We start from the raw sequence: 17,798 nt of genomic DNA on the forward strand, positions 1-17,798 counted from the left end.
CTGCAACATATATTTTAAAAATAGTTTTAACAGTAAACAGTTAATTTTTAATATAAGACTCAATTATTTTTAATTGATTATAATGAATCAAAAAAACACTACTGTTTTAATTAATACAAGTAATAGAAAATCAAGGATGATTTTCTGCTGTGTTTAATAGATAAACATGAACTCAAGAAGTTTTTCTACTATTTTAAATTGAGATAGTGAATCAAAAAAGCATTTACTGTAGTTTTCTAACAGTGAATCAAAAGAAATATTATTAAAAAATGAACAACTACAGCGGACTCTCTCTTAACCACACTCTCTTTCGCCGTCTGTCACCTTAAACGCCCATCTTCCGAGAAATAAGTCATTTTTGTTCTCACCATTCGACACCGTAAATACGCATACACCATAAATAACTTGTGGTTTGTGTGATAATCTAGTATACTTTAATGACACAGGAACAGATTGTGGTCGAATCTTCTGATTTTGGACTTAAATTTATCGAATTATAATACTGTAACGTTTTCTTTAACTCTTATAGGAATGCTACACAATATAGAGGTTATGGAATTTTGATTGTCACTTTAACCGACTTTCCGGTATAGATCAGTGCACGGTTCCTTGGTGATCGGTTAATAGGGAGTCTACTGTAATAAAAGAAAATTAGAATCAAATGAACTACTTTCCCGTTCAAATACATTTATATTTATGTATCTATTATTTCTCCTTCTTTCGGTCTGAATATTTTTATTCCTTCTAAAAGCATTACATTTAAAAAAAATATTCTAGTTAACAAATCATAAAAAAATTACTTTTCAAATATATAATAAGTGAATGTGTGAAAACATGAATTAAACTCAACATTATTAAAATTTAAAGCAATTAGCAGAAAGATTCTAAGTAAAGATTGGGAGATTTTTTTTTTTTAAAAAAAAGGTATTATTACATTCTAATCTTTTTTAATTGAATTTTTTATTGTTTATTTGACGGCATATTGTAAATATTATACATTTAATTTTATTTTTGCTATCTAGGCTTGATTTCATGTTCAAGGGTAATATATGTATTTTAATTGTTTAAATTAAAATTTAGTGCATATATAAACAGAGAAACAATAAAACACACACACACAAGTATTATTCAAAGGGCTAAAATATATAAACATTTAAAATTTGAGATATATATGTCTATAGACATAGATACATATATAACAAATGATTTTAATATAAAATAATATAATATACAATAAATATATATGGCAGATTTTGCATGACGGTATTTTTCTGCCTTTTTTCTCCATACAGCAATAAGCCCACCGACCCCAACTATGGTTAAATGAATGAAGAAGCGGCCCGATTCGGACTTGTCAGATGTGAATTTGCCAGATTGGTTACCAGATGTCTCTCACTTGGGCCGCGTACAAAAAACAAAATTTGCTTCCTCCTCTATTTTCATTGTAATTTGATATTAATTCGTCAATTGTAGAGGGCACTTCCATTTCAAATCCTCTCACTTTTTACCATTCATAATTTTGCCTTGTCTGCCAAACCTATATATTTTTTTTAAAAAAAAATATATGTATATCATCCTTTTTTATATGCACATGCTCCTAGAAATCCATTATCATTTCTGTGCACTAGCTGGGTAGAGACAGCCCTAATTTTTGTGCCCTATTATAATCCTCAGTACTGTATTTTCGAATGGATTGCACACAGCCAAACATTCCAGAACAACTATTAACATCTATTTGTTATAGAATATACATATATATATAGATACCTAGATAGTAATTGTATGTAAAACCCTTTTTTTCACATTCCCAACTTATCGAAATAATGGCCAATTATGTCAAATTTATTATTATCATAACAAGGATGATGGGTGTTACAATGAAATGTTGTTGAATTGGGCTCTGGGATGTTTGGTTGTAAATTTCTGTTCATACTAACAATTTCACCTAAATTAGGTAATTGGAACAAACATGATTTTTTTTTATTCTTCCAATTATGTATCCTCACCTTAGCTTTTTTGACTTCATGTAATTCATTATCAGACATTAATTGTGTCATTCGTGCATTTAGAAAGCATTGTCATTCGCATTTTAAAATGCATTTTGGTAGACGTAATTTTTTTTATAACTGTGACAAACCTTATAACAACTCCAATGTTTAATTGGTACAGTGACTTAAAACAATGTCTATGTGAACATCCACTATCTCAAAGTTGAAGCAAAAAGAGAGAATCATACATACATATATATATATGTATATGATTATGATAACTATTTGTATCATCATTCTGTATAAAAAAATAATGGAATGAATAAATATTTTGTTTAAAGGAAGTACAAAAAATGTTGAGATAACTTAATAATTCATTCCAAGTTATAATGGCTTCGTTAGCTGTACGTTCATATACCAAATTATCGGGCTCTTATTTTTGAGTTTATTATTCGCTTGTGTCAATTAAACATGTCTTGTTCTGTTTTGAGATGTCATAAGTTTGTTACATCAGAGAAAAAAAATCAAGGGATATTCTTCAATGTAGTTAGTACTGATTTCTGACAAAGCAAGACCAAATATGCCATGGGACAAAACACAGCACATTAATAATAATAAACCATTAAGAATATTGTTTCATATTTGTTGAACGTTTTGCCATGAATTGCATCATACAAGACACATTCAACTATACAAACTAATTTGTTATCATAAAGATAACATATTATGCATGGAATTTCTAACAAAACAAGTACCGGAAACAAGTGTTAAAGTTTATTCATACAGGATATGAAAATGAGTGAATGGTGATACAACACCATCTAATAATCATCGTCCTCATGCATCCTTAGGAACAACGTATTGTAAATTTATTCTAACCTGGTAACCTGATGAGGATAATAATTCAATAAACAAACGTCTTATCTTAATATCATCTAAGATGGTTATTTCATTGATGCAAACATTCACCTACTTTGGTAGCCTTTCTTCAAGGAACATTGTTAGGATTTAAAACTTTTAAAAGGATACAATAAGAAATCACAAAAAGAAGCTATGCATATCGAACAAATTGGAACTAGAGTATCTTCGATTTTCAAACTTTTTTGATGCAGATCGAAGATAAAATCACATATTAAGAAGCCGACCTTTTAATTTTTTGATTAACCTAAGGTCAGTTCCTTAATCTCTGATAGAACATTAGGGCTCCTTGGACAAGCATATTGATGTGCTTCAAAGTAGGCTTTTTAAATTTCTTTAAAACAAATTTACTTGTTCTGTTAGTATTCTTGTTAATATGCTCAAAAAGTAGTTAAAAATTCTTGGAAAAGGTCTATTGAAGTTAGATGGAATATGAATATCAATGAAACTAACATTTTAAAAGATATTAAGGTGTGAATTTTTGTTTATTTCTGAAAATTCGTTTACAACAACCACAATATAATATTCACTAAGAAATCATGTATTGGTAGAACATTGAAAAACAAAGAACTAATGTCATTATTTTCTTAATCTAATTTTGTTGCAAAACATAAACATTCAACTAACGTATAATTGTGTTCTCTTCACATCTTCCATGTACGAAATACACATACTTCCTACTCTCAATGGACTAGTTGAAACCAGTGATGTGCCGTAGTCTAATATTATTCTGTGCGTATGAGATTAATGTAATTCACACGTCATTTATGTTATATCGTTTTTATATAGCCTATGTATATATGGTAGGTAATCTATGAATAAAATAATTCTCTCGTGATCCAAATATATAGTAGAAATAATCTAGAATAATAATCACACAATATCAGTTCTTATTCTTAGAATATTTTGAAAACACAATAAAACATTTGTCATTAGATATTTAGTTTTTCACTTTCAAATTGTGACTATTGCCAGATTACTTTAGAAGCTTAATATCAGGCTTTACGCCCTGGATAATGTAGATTTTTATATCGAACGATTCGACACCAAGAAATAAATAAATGGCAATTTAATGAAAAATATACACAAAAAGCAATAAAAGATAGCAATATTTTATATTCTCTATGTTATATTCACATATAATACGTGATATTCAACATCTTTTAAGTGATAAATAACGACTTGCTTAACGTAGTGTTCACTGGATTACAAGACTACATCGCTCATTTTGTACAATAGTATTATACATCTCTTAGCACTTATTTTCTAAGTGACAAGTCATCGTATTACTTAGTAAGGTTGTTACATAGTCTACTTATTTTATGTATGGTACTTCATCTTATTTTCTAATAGATAACGAATAGTCTACGTAGTATACATAATTCGCACATTATCTACCGCATTGGAAAACGGATTACTTTGCATTATTTGCGCGTCCTTTCCATAAAGAAATATTTTTTGAATCGTCCCTTCACATCACTGGTTATAAACTAGGAAATAATGAAGAATTTTCCTTGAGAAGCACAGGTACTTCAGTGTATTTTTGAACAAAGAAAAGTGACATACAAAACAGAACATTGATCAACATAGAACTGCAGCTACTTAGTCATATAATGAATCCTTCCTGATACACAAAGTAGATTAGATATATTATTATTACCCATCTCCTTTCACTCTGAAACCTGAGAGGAACGTATACGAATCAAGAGGGAATTGACACGGCAAACAGGGACACATATGGTGAGAAGTTTTCCTCTTGATCTGCATGTGAAACAATCAAGCAGCCCAATTGATCTCTAACAAGTTATTTGTCTGCTTTTCGGCATATACATTTCTTTTTTTTTTTTAATTGTAATTAGAAGGTACCTATTAACAGTGTTATTAGTAACCTGCAGCTTGTACGCAATTAACTCCCAATAGAAAGTGATGGGATAAGGAAAGTGCCCTCGATAGACATTTTATATCAATCTATTAGCAAAACGCAAGAGGAGGAGGTGGCACCCTAGTGTTAGTTTATTTGAGCCCCAGGTTGTAGATTTTTTTTTAAATTGAAAGAGAAATATTTTGGTTTGTATTTAGCAAAACAGCTCATTCCACTTATACAGCTCGATAATGGAGCAACTTTACCTTCTCCCATTACTTTTTGTTGATCATAAATTATAGTTATTTTCTTTCAGATGATTTTTTTTTTATTTTTGCTACAGCTTCTGATTATTTATTATTGTTGTTGTTATCATTAAAATTTCTTAACAAGTACAAAAACAGCAAGTGCAGTATGCTATTCATGAATCTCTAAATTTCAGCATTATTATTATTAATAATAATATTTCTTTTAATAATTTTCTTTCTATTTAGGTAACTAATGTAGAATGCTGTTAACTCAAAACTTCGTTTCGCTAGCTGAATAGTACAAGCACTGCCGATCCAGTGTCCAGTACTTGGCTTTTCTAATACTTCAAGCAAAGTATTAACACTAGATAGCAGTGGCTGCAAAAAGTGCAAAAGAAAAAGGAATTTTCCACCTTTTGAAAAAATAATTTTGTCCCAATTTTCCCCAATAAGTGATCCCATCAATTGACATTCTATATTATAATAGCTACAGATCTAAAGATAGCAAGCAAGTACCGGTTTTGAACATCAAGATCACATCTGTTATGAAGAATTATGGATAAATTGAATTCATTTCTTCATTAAAGAATAATACAAAACGAATTTTCTTTCATTATTAGTTTGGATTTCAACTCTGATTACACATAACAGTACCACAACATAAAATTTACGAGTCACTTTGTTTATAATAGATTTGAATATAACTTTTGGTACAAGGCTAATCATTTTACTTTCTTTCTCTTTTTTCGCATTTCTTTCGATTTTACTCAGTATTATAGAATCACAGTTCACTAATTGTAAAACTATACCATAGCTTGACTTCGTATAGGAGAGTCTCTGAACAGGAAAATAAAATATCCAAAATACATTCTAAATCGTTACCGTTTTGCTTGTCTGTATATGTGTGTAATTGAGTATTATTAACATCTCAGCAACTACTTCCATTTGCTGATTGCCAATCTAATCTAAGTGAAATATAAAAGGAAAATCAACTTAGTCAAAATAGGAAAGAAGAAAACGAGATTAGATAAACTAATATTTTCACCTCAACATGGAGACTAATCATCAATATAAAAGAAAAATACATGATAACTGAATTGAGCTAAATTTTCCAAATATTTTTCCTTTTTGGAGAATCGGTGGTTCAATGGTAGAGCGTTCACCTCTGGTGCGTGTGCTCCTTGGTTCGATTCCAGCTCACGCCAAACAAACTTTGTGGTGGACAAACACCGTGCGCGGGTTTTCCCGGATTTCTCCCGTTTCCTCCCACTTTCTTCATTCCACCACTTCATTTATTCTCATCACCACTGTCTCATTTATCCACAAGGTAAAACTGAAAGATTTTATCTCATTTTTATTTATTATTATTATTATTATTATTATTATTATTATTATTATTATTATTATTTTGCTTTCCCAGTTTATCTATTCTAGTAACTTTTCCTTTCTCATGCCATCTGAAGAAATTTTCAGATCGTAAATGAAAGATACTATTGGAGATAATATGAAGTTAACGGAATTTACAGAAAGTAAGTAAGATATTTGCAGTTTCTGTTCTGTATACCATCACGAATCAAGGATTAAAACATCCAGTACAACAAAGCACTTGCTCTTATTAATCCACTGAATCCAAGATTCAGCTAAAGAGCAAATCAGTTATGTTTTATGCATTATATTTTACGCAGATGTAATTAGTTACAGCCCCATGTATCTTCAACACAGTGAAATAATTTTGTGTATTTGTTGACAGCCTATATAAAGACAGGAATCTTGCAAATACAAAATCTCTTTGAATCTCATTTCAATTTTACCTCGATAAATGTACGTACGACAGCTAACAAGTCTTGTCATGTCATCATGATGCGTCAAATTATATATAATTCGAAAATTTAATCCACATTTCTAACACTATCTAGTATGCCTAATGGTGATGTTTTCTAACATAACTGATAACAATCACGTACTATCATCGATCTACGAGAAACACGCAACTAGTTTCCATTAAACTTACAAAAACATCTTCTAAAGCAGTTTTATTGAACTTTTTTTTTTTAAAATCAAAATGACTCTTAGACAAAAAGAAGTGTGAATTTGATTTAACCTTACATGTTACGTGACAATATTTTAGTAAATCATCAGTGTTTTCAAATCTGAACATTATCTTTCCCTACCTGTGTAGTTAGCTGTGTTCATACATAAATTATCTATGAAAACATACAATTAGCCTTGTACTAAAATTCTGTATATTCTGTACTTGATCAAATCAAATAAATTACTGAACTGTTTCCTTCCTGTTTCAGAGACCAAATAATAATAATAAACGCCTTAGTTAAAACATTAATGTATAAATATGAATTTTTAAGCAATCTATAAAACACTTTTTACAGCCACTGTACCTTAATCAACAAATGTTTAGAAATTGAATTTACAGTATTAATTTGCAAAGCTGAAAATGAGCATAGTTATTGTATGATATTAATAAGAGCTTATACTAAGAGCGATGTTATGATTTTATTTTTAATTATAAAATATTTCTAAAGCATACTGATATAATGTAATCCTAAATATAAGCTTCTGTAAATTTGCTTATAATGTAGCTTGTATGTGTTGGTTGTCTTAATCGTGTGGATCAAATTGTATAATACTTTTAACAATACAATATATTTCGTATGATATAAATAGTTTCAAGATTTTTAAAACTTTATTTCAGAGTAAATTCCGCCTTGGAGCCACGGGCTATTGCGAAAGCGCCAGAGGGTGAGGGCTGTCCACGATGCGGGGGTTATGTATACGCTGCAGAGCAGATGCTGGCCAGAGGCAGGGTAAGTTATTGTTTATGAAGAAAAAAAAAACAATTTTAACTCTGTAGATTATTTAATTTCGACTTATTGCAAAGTAAACACAAAGTAAAAACAAATTTCACAATGTTAATGTTATAGAACTAATGTGTGTCACTGTTAGTGGAAATCAAACAACAATAAATACAAAGTGCATTCAAGTCATAACACCTCCATTTTTTTCTCAGGACTGGTAACAGATAGAGATGTGGTGTTTGTCTTAAAATACGTGAGCACTTGTTGTCAATGCGTAACAGAGATGGCAACACCGTACGGCACACAGAACTCTAGCGACAATAATGAGAGTGATAACTGTTTTTGATACTTAACGATACTCGTAAAACAGCGACGTTTTCATTACAAGAACAACATGTAATCATTTCTTTTCTCCATTTTCATGGTGTTGCACCGCTTGAAATTCATGGCCAGTTGAATGAGACATGTGATGATGGTGTCATGGATGTGTCTAAATACGCGTTCGTGGGTGCGACAGTTCAAAGAAGGCAGAACGTCGTGTGACAACAAACTAAGACAATCTCGTCCTCACACGAACAGGTCTGACGACAGTGTGCACAGACCTCACAGAAATGTCAACTTTGGTGGTGATATGTTCCACACTTATTCAGCGATATTCCAAAACAACTTTCTCTACTCGTTCCTGTCATCAGACTGGCTTATGCGAAGCCAAGATTGTCTTGGTTTGTTGTCACACGACGTTCTGCCTTCTTTGAACTGCCACACCCACAAACGCACATTAGACACATCCAAGACACCACCATCTTACTCAACTGGTGATAAATTTCAAGCGGTATCACACCACAGTTACCGCTATTATCGGTGCCGCTAGAGTTTTGGTTCCATACGGTGCTTCTATCTTTGGCACGCATTTACAACGAGTACTCCTGTATTTTAAAATAAACAGTACGTTTCTATCTGTTACCAGTCCTGAGAAAAAAATTGGAGGTGTTATAACTTGAATGCACTGCGTACAATATATTACTTTACAGTGCATATAAGTACACAAATAAACAAATAAATAATTTATTCGAGATGAATGAAAACTATTAACAGCATCAGATTGGCAAACAACGACGCACTTTTTTAACGCCATAAAATCATTTGTTGTCGATTTTCTATCTTTGGACAATATATAGTTAAGCAAGTGTAACAATCATAATTTTGAGCAATATCTCATTAAACATTATGAATAATGTCAACTTGCTAGTGTCATAATGAAAAATTTGATTAGTGTATACTTTAGTAACAATTTCATCTTAATAGATGGCGTGGTTCCCGTACCGTATATTTTTTAGGTTTACAAAAACATTAGTTTTCTCGATTTTCTCGAATACTACGCATGAGGTTATACACTCACCTATATCATTTTGTTCAGCTCAATGAGATCTATCTATTGATATATCTTTGAACATTATTTCCGCCGTTAGTGTTATAGAATAATATTATAGAATTTATCATAATCTTTATAATTAACATGCGCGCTTAAAATGGCATAAGACATACCAAAATCAATGTTCAAAATATATTGATATAAAATATATTATTTATAGCTCTTTCTTGGTAATTGAACACAAGGCACACATATTATATTCAACAGAAATAAGCTTTTCATTCTCCAAGTTTTGGTATCTTCGCTAGAGCCCGACATATTAAAAATAATACAAAATGTACCACTTTTCTTCTGCTTGTTTTACATAAGTTAAAGGAGATAATGAAATGCAACTTACCACAATCATAGATAATGTTATTCTTCAACAGAAAATATGAACCTGAAGAATTTTCAGTGTTGCCATCCATAGAAATTACAGTGTTGCCAGAATAACATTTCCCCCAAAATCTAAGTTAAGGCAGCGGCGACTAAAGGAACGAACTCAACTGCATTTGATTACCTACTATGTTGTCTTGGAATCCTGTAAACTACTTTTTAAATAATAGGTGTGTTTAGTTTGTAATAAACAAAATAGTTTTATCATACAGTTATTAAAATTAAATAATAATATTATTGAAAACGTGGTTCACAAGATACAAAAACAACATAATACGTAATCAAATGCAGTTGAGTTCCTTCCTCTAGTCGCTGCTTTAACTTGGATTTTAGGAGAAATGTTGTTCTGGCAACACTGTAATTTCTATGGATGGCAACACAAAAAATTTTTCAAGATTATATTTTCTGTTGTAGAATAACATTATCTACGATTGTGGTAAGTTGCATTTCATTATCTCCTTTTACTTATGAAAAACGCAGAATCAAAATGGCAAATTTTGTATTATTTTTAGTATGTCAGGCTCTTAATAATTTAAATCTCTGATGCTGTACTTTTCTTTAGGGCGAAGAATAAGTATAAGTTAAGGAATTTTAAATACAATATTCTATGAAGAAATGAACATACAAACTTACCCCACAGTATGATTACATTTCCCAATTTATCTATTGCTTCTTCAAATTTTCTGAATATTTACGCATAAACTTACTAAAATTTTCTTTTTAGTTATCGCTTACACTAGTAAAATTAACTGTTGTTGTTGCTATATGTTGATTCAATATTTCACTATCGGCAAACCAATGTGGACAAAAACTGAATTTGAAAAGAATAATTTTTGTTTTTATTAATAAAGTTACTTATAATGCTGTCTGAATCTTGTTTAAATTTAACTCAGAAAATTTGTAAAAGTAATAGATAAATTGAGAAGTATAATATCCTTTCCCTAAATAATATAAGAATAGTATGATAGTAAAATTATAAATCAGAATATTATGAAAATTTTTAAATACAATCTTATGTATTCACTTGATTGAGTTTTACGGTAAGTTATACTTTCAAATACACATATTTTGCATGCATTTAGTAATCGTATATTCTACAACATTTAATTGAACAAGGTTTGCATCGTATTCAGCATCTATCCTTGATGGAAGAATTCAAAAATATTATCACACTATGATAATTCCTCAATAATGTTGGAAACTATATCGAAAAAATAATGAAAAATGTGTTCAAAAGTTAGAAAAGAAATGGTTGGTCAATATCTCATTATTATTTCTTAATGACTCATTGATATTCATTTTTTTTTTAATATACTTCCCAACAATACCGTCAACAATATGTGATGACTCCTCATGGTTACTTAACTTCGGCTTCACCACAAGTCTTGTCTATCAACTTTACTTATCGACAATGGAAATGAGTGAGGTTGAAATCCAATCTTATGCGATAAATACCCTTCTAAATATGTATGTATGAATATTGTAACCGACCTAAAATATGTATGATACGCTACACATAATTGAAAGTAAATTATATTATAGTTCACATTTGTGCTCTGACTTTACGGTCGCTGAATATACTCGTGGTTGGAGATTTTGATCCTTCTACAAAAGTATAGCGCTTCGGATGAAAGCCTTCATCTTTCTAACAAGGGGGTAAAAGAATATTGAAAGAAAAAGTTAGCGTCTAAAATTTCACGTTAACAGATGTATGTTTTATACACATTCATTTGATAGGATCCATATTACTAAAAAATGTTGTCGTAAATGCATTCTTGTACAAAATTAACAAAAATTTGATTTTGAAAAGAAGCCCAAAACTTTTGGAGGTAAGCCTGTGACAACTGTCCAGTAATAGGTTACTTTTACCGTCAGCTTCAATGAGAAACTAGCCACAGTCATCAAAGTATGTCGATCATAAATCGTGGTATTTTAACAGTGTGTGCTCATTTCTATCAATTAAAATTGTTGACACATTTCCTTTCAGATTTTCTTTGAGGTACATATAAACTGAAGGTAACAATTTATTCATTTATTTTCAGTAAAATTAAATTATAGGAATATCTTATGAGTGAAGGTTTCAAACATCATTATAGATGTAGAAACAGAGACATAAATTTTCTATTAAATGACAGAATTTTGAAGCGTTACCATTTTCTTGAAAACGGCAGGTTTCAGGAAGTTTAATTGTCGATTCTAATATATGAAATGAGGTTGCATGTGCAAAAGTGAATAAAAATATTAGCATTTGTCATACCAAAAGGGGAAACGAAGGTTATTTTCTAAACGCTCAGCGTTTCCCCACTTACCGAGCATTATTTTCGTTGTTACTTAAATTATTTAGAGAAAAATATTATCTGAAACTGAAGAATAAAGAAAACGTTATGTGTTTCTAACTTAATTCAATTTATTCTTTTGTAGTAATGCAGCAGCTTTACGCTGTTTTCCCAAAAGTTAAAAATAAACACACAAATAAAGATAACACAGTCACACAAAACAATAAAACTTTTGTGCATCGTACCCCAGACTATGGATTCGATGTATTTTGTTACACAGAATCCAAATTTTGAAACCCCAGGACGATTAACCGTGTCTCTTTTTTGTTATGGGCGAAAAACTTAAGCGATTTTTGGATAAGGAGGATACACGTAACACAGTAATAATAATAATAATAATAAATGTTCTATGTAGCGGACCCCAGGATACGGATTAGAAGTTTATTGTTACGAGAATCCAACTTTCGTACCCGAGGACGATTGATCGTGTCAATTTTCTTTATGGGCGAAAAAATTTTAGTGTTTTTGGATGGGGAGAACACACGTTTTTCGCCCATAAAACAAAATTGATATGGTCAATCGTGCTGGAGTTTAGAAAATTTGATCCTATGTAACAAAATACATCGAATCTATATCCTTGGGTCCACTGCAGAGATTTTCTTTTTTTGTATAGGTGTGTCACGTGTATCCTCCCTATCCAAAATCGCTCAAGTTTTTCGCCCATAACAAAAAATTGACACGGTCGATCGCCCTGGAGTTTCGAAATTTGGATTCTATGTAACAAAATACATCGAACTCATATCCTGGGGTCCGGTGCATAGAAATTTTGTTTTTTGTCTGTGTGTAATTGTTACAATGTGTAGCATTTTGTCCATGTTTGACCATAAATTATATAACATAAACTAAATTACATGCTTGCTTATGTATATAAAAAAAATCATGAGAAACGAGAGGAAATGAACATATCAAGGCAAACAGCTTTTAGGAAGTAACATATACAGGAATGCCATACAGGAAGTAACGATATGGATCAAAGTCAGAAAAACAAATCAAAAATAAGATTTTACAGTTAGTGCCTTGGTAAGAATCGGGTAAATGTATGAAGTCATAATAGTAAGAACGGAAAATATAACCAAAATATTAAGTGCGTTTTACAGAATCACGAGATGAAGAATAACCAGAAAATATCAACAGTGGGATCTGATTTTAATATATTTAAAAATTAAAAAAAAAAAGCAATGCAAAGTTTAAATGTTGAGTGTTGCTCCTTAGTAACAATATGAAGAATGTTAAGCGCGCATTTGACCCTACAGCTGGAGTCCTAAGGTAATTTTGTGTGGATCTCACTCCTTGTTCCCCATAGGGCTGGCACAAGGGCTGCTTCCGGTGTAACCAGTGTAGCCGGACTTTGGACTCCACAACTCACTGTGATGGACCAGATAGAGAAATATATTGTAAAGGTATGGCAATGATGTGCTATTTGATTGTGTCCCATGTTGATGTGATACAATAGCTCGTATCTTCTTTTTCTTTCTTTTTTTTTCGCTTTGTTCAATTGACTCTATTTCAGTATATTGAGCTATTTTCTGCATTTTTGAAACACAAATTTAAGTTACGATTTTTCTTTCATAACAGCATCACAAATCTCATATTCTTACTGTTTTGTAATGAAGGTTCTTTCGATATTATTTTTTATTTATTTCTATTGTTAGTACTATTATTATTATTTGAATTGCATGTATAACCATGAAAACACAATGCATTGAATTTATTGTTTTGTTTTCATGTGCTGCACCAGGGGATTCCTTTCTATGGGTCCCGGTGATTCTACAGGTAATGCGAGAACGCGGACTACCCGAAGGTCGCGACAGGAGCTGGGTGAGGGATCAGCACTGGGCCAAAAACCGGGGCCTACAGAGAGGTGACCCCCATTCCTTCTATTGTGTCACATCATCCTTCTTGAACACCCCCAATCTTACCTCTATTGTCTTCTGTCATTTGTTTTCACTTTTTTTCTGTTTTGAGAGGCTCTTTTCTTTAGTTCCACTAACCTACTCCTCCCATTTGACTATTTTAAGGCATGGCACAGGGAGTGCTACAAGTGTAACGAATGCACGAAACGTCTGGACTCAATGAACACGTGTGAAGGACCTGATAAGGAAATCTATTGCAAAGGTATGACATAACGCTTCTGCTGCTTAAAGTAAACAGAAAAAAAAATCAACGGCTCAAATGGAATAACGCATAAAAAAAATGTATACTAATTTCAAGAGTGGATTAATAGATGCAGTACAATGAAAAGCTTCTTTTCATAAAACGCGATATTAACTATTTTTTTATCGATTTTAAATCACGCTACATTGTAGAAATGCCGATATTTATCCTATTCGCTTTATTAAAAAAAAGAATTTTATTCCTAAAGACAGATAACAAACCTACTATTATTACAGTAGGAGTTAACTGATAAATTAACACAAGCATTTACATAAATACTGTATAATGTATAACACTCACCAATCAGAAAGATGCGTTTCATTATGATTTTGATTTAGTTGATTTTCAATATTTACAATCGCTTTTAATAAGAATACTTTAAAAAAATAATTATTTTACAGCTTATGTTTCTGTTAATAAGCTTCTATTTTTTTTTTTTTTTTTTTTTTTGCCTTACATTCATGATTTTTTAATAAAAATAACAATTTCATATATATTATATATTTTTGCTCACCACAAACGTAAATAATACTTAATAACATAATATGTAATATTTACTCACGCCCAATTCACATTAATCACCGTTATAAAAGTAAGTAATTACATTTCCTATAAAATAAAATTCAAATATTTTGAATCTGATATAATACAATCAAGTGTATACAAATTACTAAATTAAAAATAATTCATGTGAAATCACAAAAGACGCGGCGGAAAGATATGTTTTAAGATATTAAATATCCACATCATATTGAAATATTTGTTTCTGGATTTACATGAGAAAAAATCTATATTGGTTGGAATATATGGTGAAACCTTAGGATATCGGCGTTAGTGGTGTTATTTAGAGGCTATGGGAAAAGATAAGTGGTGACCCATGTTGAGCTTGAATGCAATTCGGGAAGTTCGAAACTGTAATTACTGCAGGTCCATGTTTCATATAGTCTCGCTGCTGAAAGGCGCTTAACTTCAATCCAACCTATTCATTTCATAGTAATAGTAAAATTTCATTACTTTTCTATAGTTTCACATATCGCCCTGTATGAACCATATATTATCAATATTGTATTAACAAAATATTTTAATGATTTTTATGAAGCATTACTCAAACTTTCCAATTTCATTATTATTGCACAATGTAGGTTTATATCGCTTTCCCTAGGTCTTTAATTTTAATATCTCGTGCTTCTTTTTAAAACACTTCATTTTATTCTGCTTCATTATTAAAAATTAAAATGATTAAAATTATTTTTTTTCTCATTTCAAAAAAATATTTTTCATATAAAGCGTCGATTCTCTGATATTACAAATACGTGAGACGACAGATATGGCATATAGAAAAATTCACACCAACTTCCATCTTCATAAAGCACTTGATATATATGGAACATCATGGAAGATAATCACTGGAACTTATTTTCAATCTTATCCACTAACAACATAAACTACATCTTGATGTTGAAAAAATATTTTTTTAAAATCCATTCATGAACTCAAACATATACTAAAAACTTTTTTTAATGCGTAAGTTGGTATGTGTTTCCTTATATGAGATAACGAATCTTATTACTATGAAGTCGTCTTAACAACCTCAAGATTACATTCGAAATTAATTACTAGGAAACATAATTTCAAAATTCAATCAAAGTTCTTTTTACTTTATTTTTTTATTTATTTATTTATTTACTATATTATTTATTTATTTATTATTTATACATTTTTGTGCTGAAGAAGCTTATCAAAATGAAAATAAATATTAGAAAGTAAACTCATATTGATACTGCACAATATTGAACAAAAACTGCTATTTTATGAACATATATATATACATACATAAAGAGTAAGCAAACGAAACAAAGAAAATCAAACAATGCAACCTAAGTAAATGAAGTAACGTTTTTATACCGCGTAAAACATTGTGAATAAATACTCTAATTATTTTTTCGAGACAGACATTCCAATTACTTCGAATCGAATGACTTCTGTGAAAAAATATTACGTAAAATAAATTGTGATCAAGTTTAAACGTTTCGTTTCCAGAAGTCTATATTTTCTATAAATAAAACACACAGATCCTTTTGAAAAAGGAAGAAAGAAAGAATAGCTTTCTTGAAATATTGCTTATTCATTATATATAACGTAATACGGTTTTTATCAAACGAATGACGGAAACATATTTGCTTACTCGAGAATGCGAATTAAAAACAAAAGAATATAGATCGGTTCACAATCAAAAACGGCTATTAATCTCTTATTTGACCATGCATGTAAATTTTTGTATGCTTAGTGTGTTCTATTGCTTAATTTTAGCATTTTATTTTATTTTTCAATGCTTATTTCTTCTTTTCGCTATACTTACATTCTTTTGCATGTTGATGTTTTGTTGATCAATTATTTGTTTTGACATTTTTTCTTTCTTTTGGATATAATGGGACCTTCAAAGAAATAAAAGCAACAACAAACAACACAAAATTTAAAAATGAACATGACTAAACCGTTGGGTTTATTTATGCTTTAGTATATTATCAGGTTACTATCTTTATGCTGTTTAGTCACCGCTAATTATTCCTTTATGGGATACCGCTGCAAAAGAGATTAAAATGATATAACATACCTACAAATGTTAGTTTGAAAGTCAATATAGTTGTCAAGATGTCGGATAAGTTACTTTGAAGGAATAATGCATCACATGTTGGTATCATTTATACAAATTGTGATGACTCACTCATAATTGTGGGTTAGAGGGTACTAGATATATAGTCGTCATCAAAAGAGTGCATTCATTCATAAATACTTCTTATACTTTGTATTTCTAAGTAAATGCACTCTTTCGGTGACTACTATATATCTGGTACCCTCCAACAACGTGACTAAGAGTGAGTCATGATTCTTTGTAAACGAAAAACCAGTTAAAGTTTTTCTTTATTTTTAACACGTGGATACAACGTAATTCTTTGTGTGTTACTGAAAACCAGTTTCAAACTAGCCCATTAGTTCTGACAAAATTATTATAAAGGATATAGATGTATTTCATGCTACCTTTGGCCTATAGAAATATTAACTTCCAATCTTCATAGCAAAGTATACACAGGATACAGGATATTTATGTACTTTGCTGGCGATCGACAAAAAATCAATCAAAATGGACAAAATGGTGAAACAACCTAAGATTTACCTATTTCATATTTTGTACTAAATAGGAAAATTGGGAGTTAATATTTCTACAGGTCAAAAGCAGTATAAAATACATTTATATCAGTATTGATTGTGCTTGACACAAAAAAGTTGATAATAATTTGTAGAGAAAGCGACTGAGTCATAATTAAGGCTCGCAATAGTACGGATCATTTGGATTGTTGATAATCATTTTAAACTTCGAACAAATTCTCCATACACTCGTGCGTTAGCCTGGAAAATTTCTCCAGCGTACATTTAATTCAATCTACATGAGTATCTGATCTTCTGAACAATTTGCATAAATTCAAATTTTATAACCAATTTTAGACTGTGTAATTAACCGCGATGAAAACTGGAAGGACTATGTAAACATACATGCATTGTTTTTATAACTAGGCTAAATAAGTTCCATTTTTACTAAACAGCATATTTTTATGGTTCTCCTGATACTTTACTATGAGTATATATATCAGATTTATTAAGTGCTATCGAACAA

General features: G+C 30.5%; 1 protein-coding gene across 9 annotated transcripts in view; it reads left to right on the forward strand.

Moving 5' to 3' along the window:
* Positions 1-17,798, forward strand: part of LOC145670366 (muscle LIM protein 1-like) — an 86,076-nt gene that overhangs the window by 37,863 nt on the left and 30,415 nt on the right. For 3 of the 9 annotated variants that reach the window (XR_014128292.1, XM_081738968.1, XM_081738967.1), the window contains 3 exons: positions 7,726-7,837; positions 13,275-13,371; positions 13,990-14,086. Coding sequence is in view for 8 of the 9 variants with exons in the window: in XM_081738968.1 (XP_081595094.1) it covers positions 7,800-7,837; positions 13,275-13,371; positions 13,990-14,086 (232 nt within the window). In the remaining variant the exon portion in view is untranslated. Of the gene's footprint in view, positions 1-1,292; positions 2,343-7,725; positions 7,838-13,274; positions 13,372-13,989; positions 14,087-17,798 lie in introns of those variants that run through there. The other 6 variants (XM_081738965.1, XM_081738962.1, XM_081738964.1 and 3 more) reach the window with 3 other exon arrangements.

The sequence above is a fragment of the Thermobia domestica genome, chromosome 14 (assembly GCF_964235325.1).
Source record: "Thermobia domestica chromosome 14, izTheDome1.hap1.1, whole genome shotgun sequence".
Lineage (NCBI taxonomy): Eukaryota > Metazoa > Arthropoda > Insecta > Zygentoma > Lepismatidae > Thermobia > Thermobia domestica.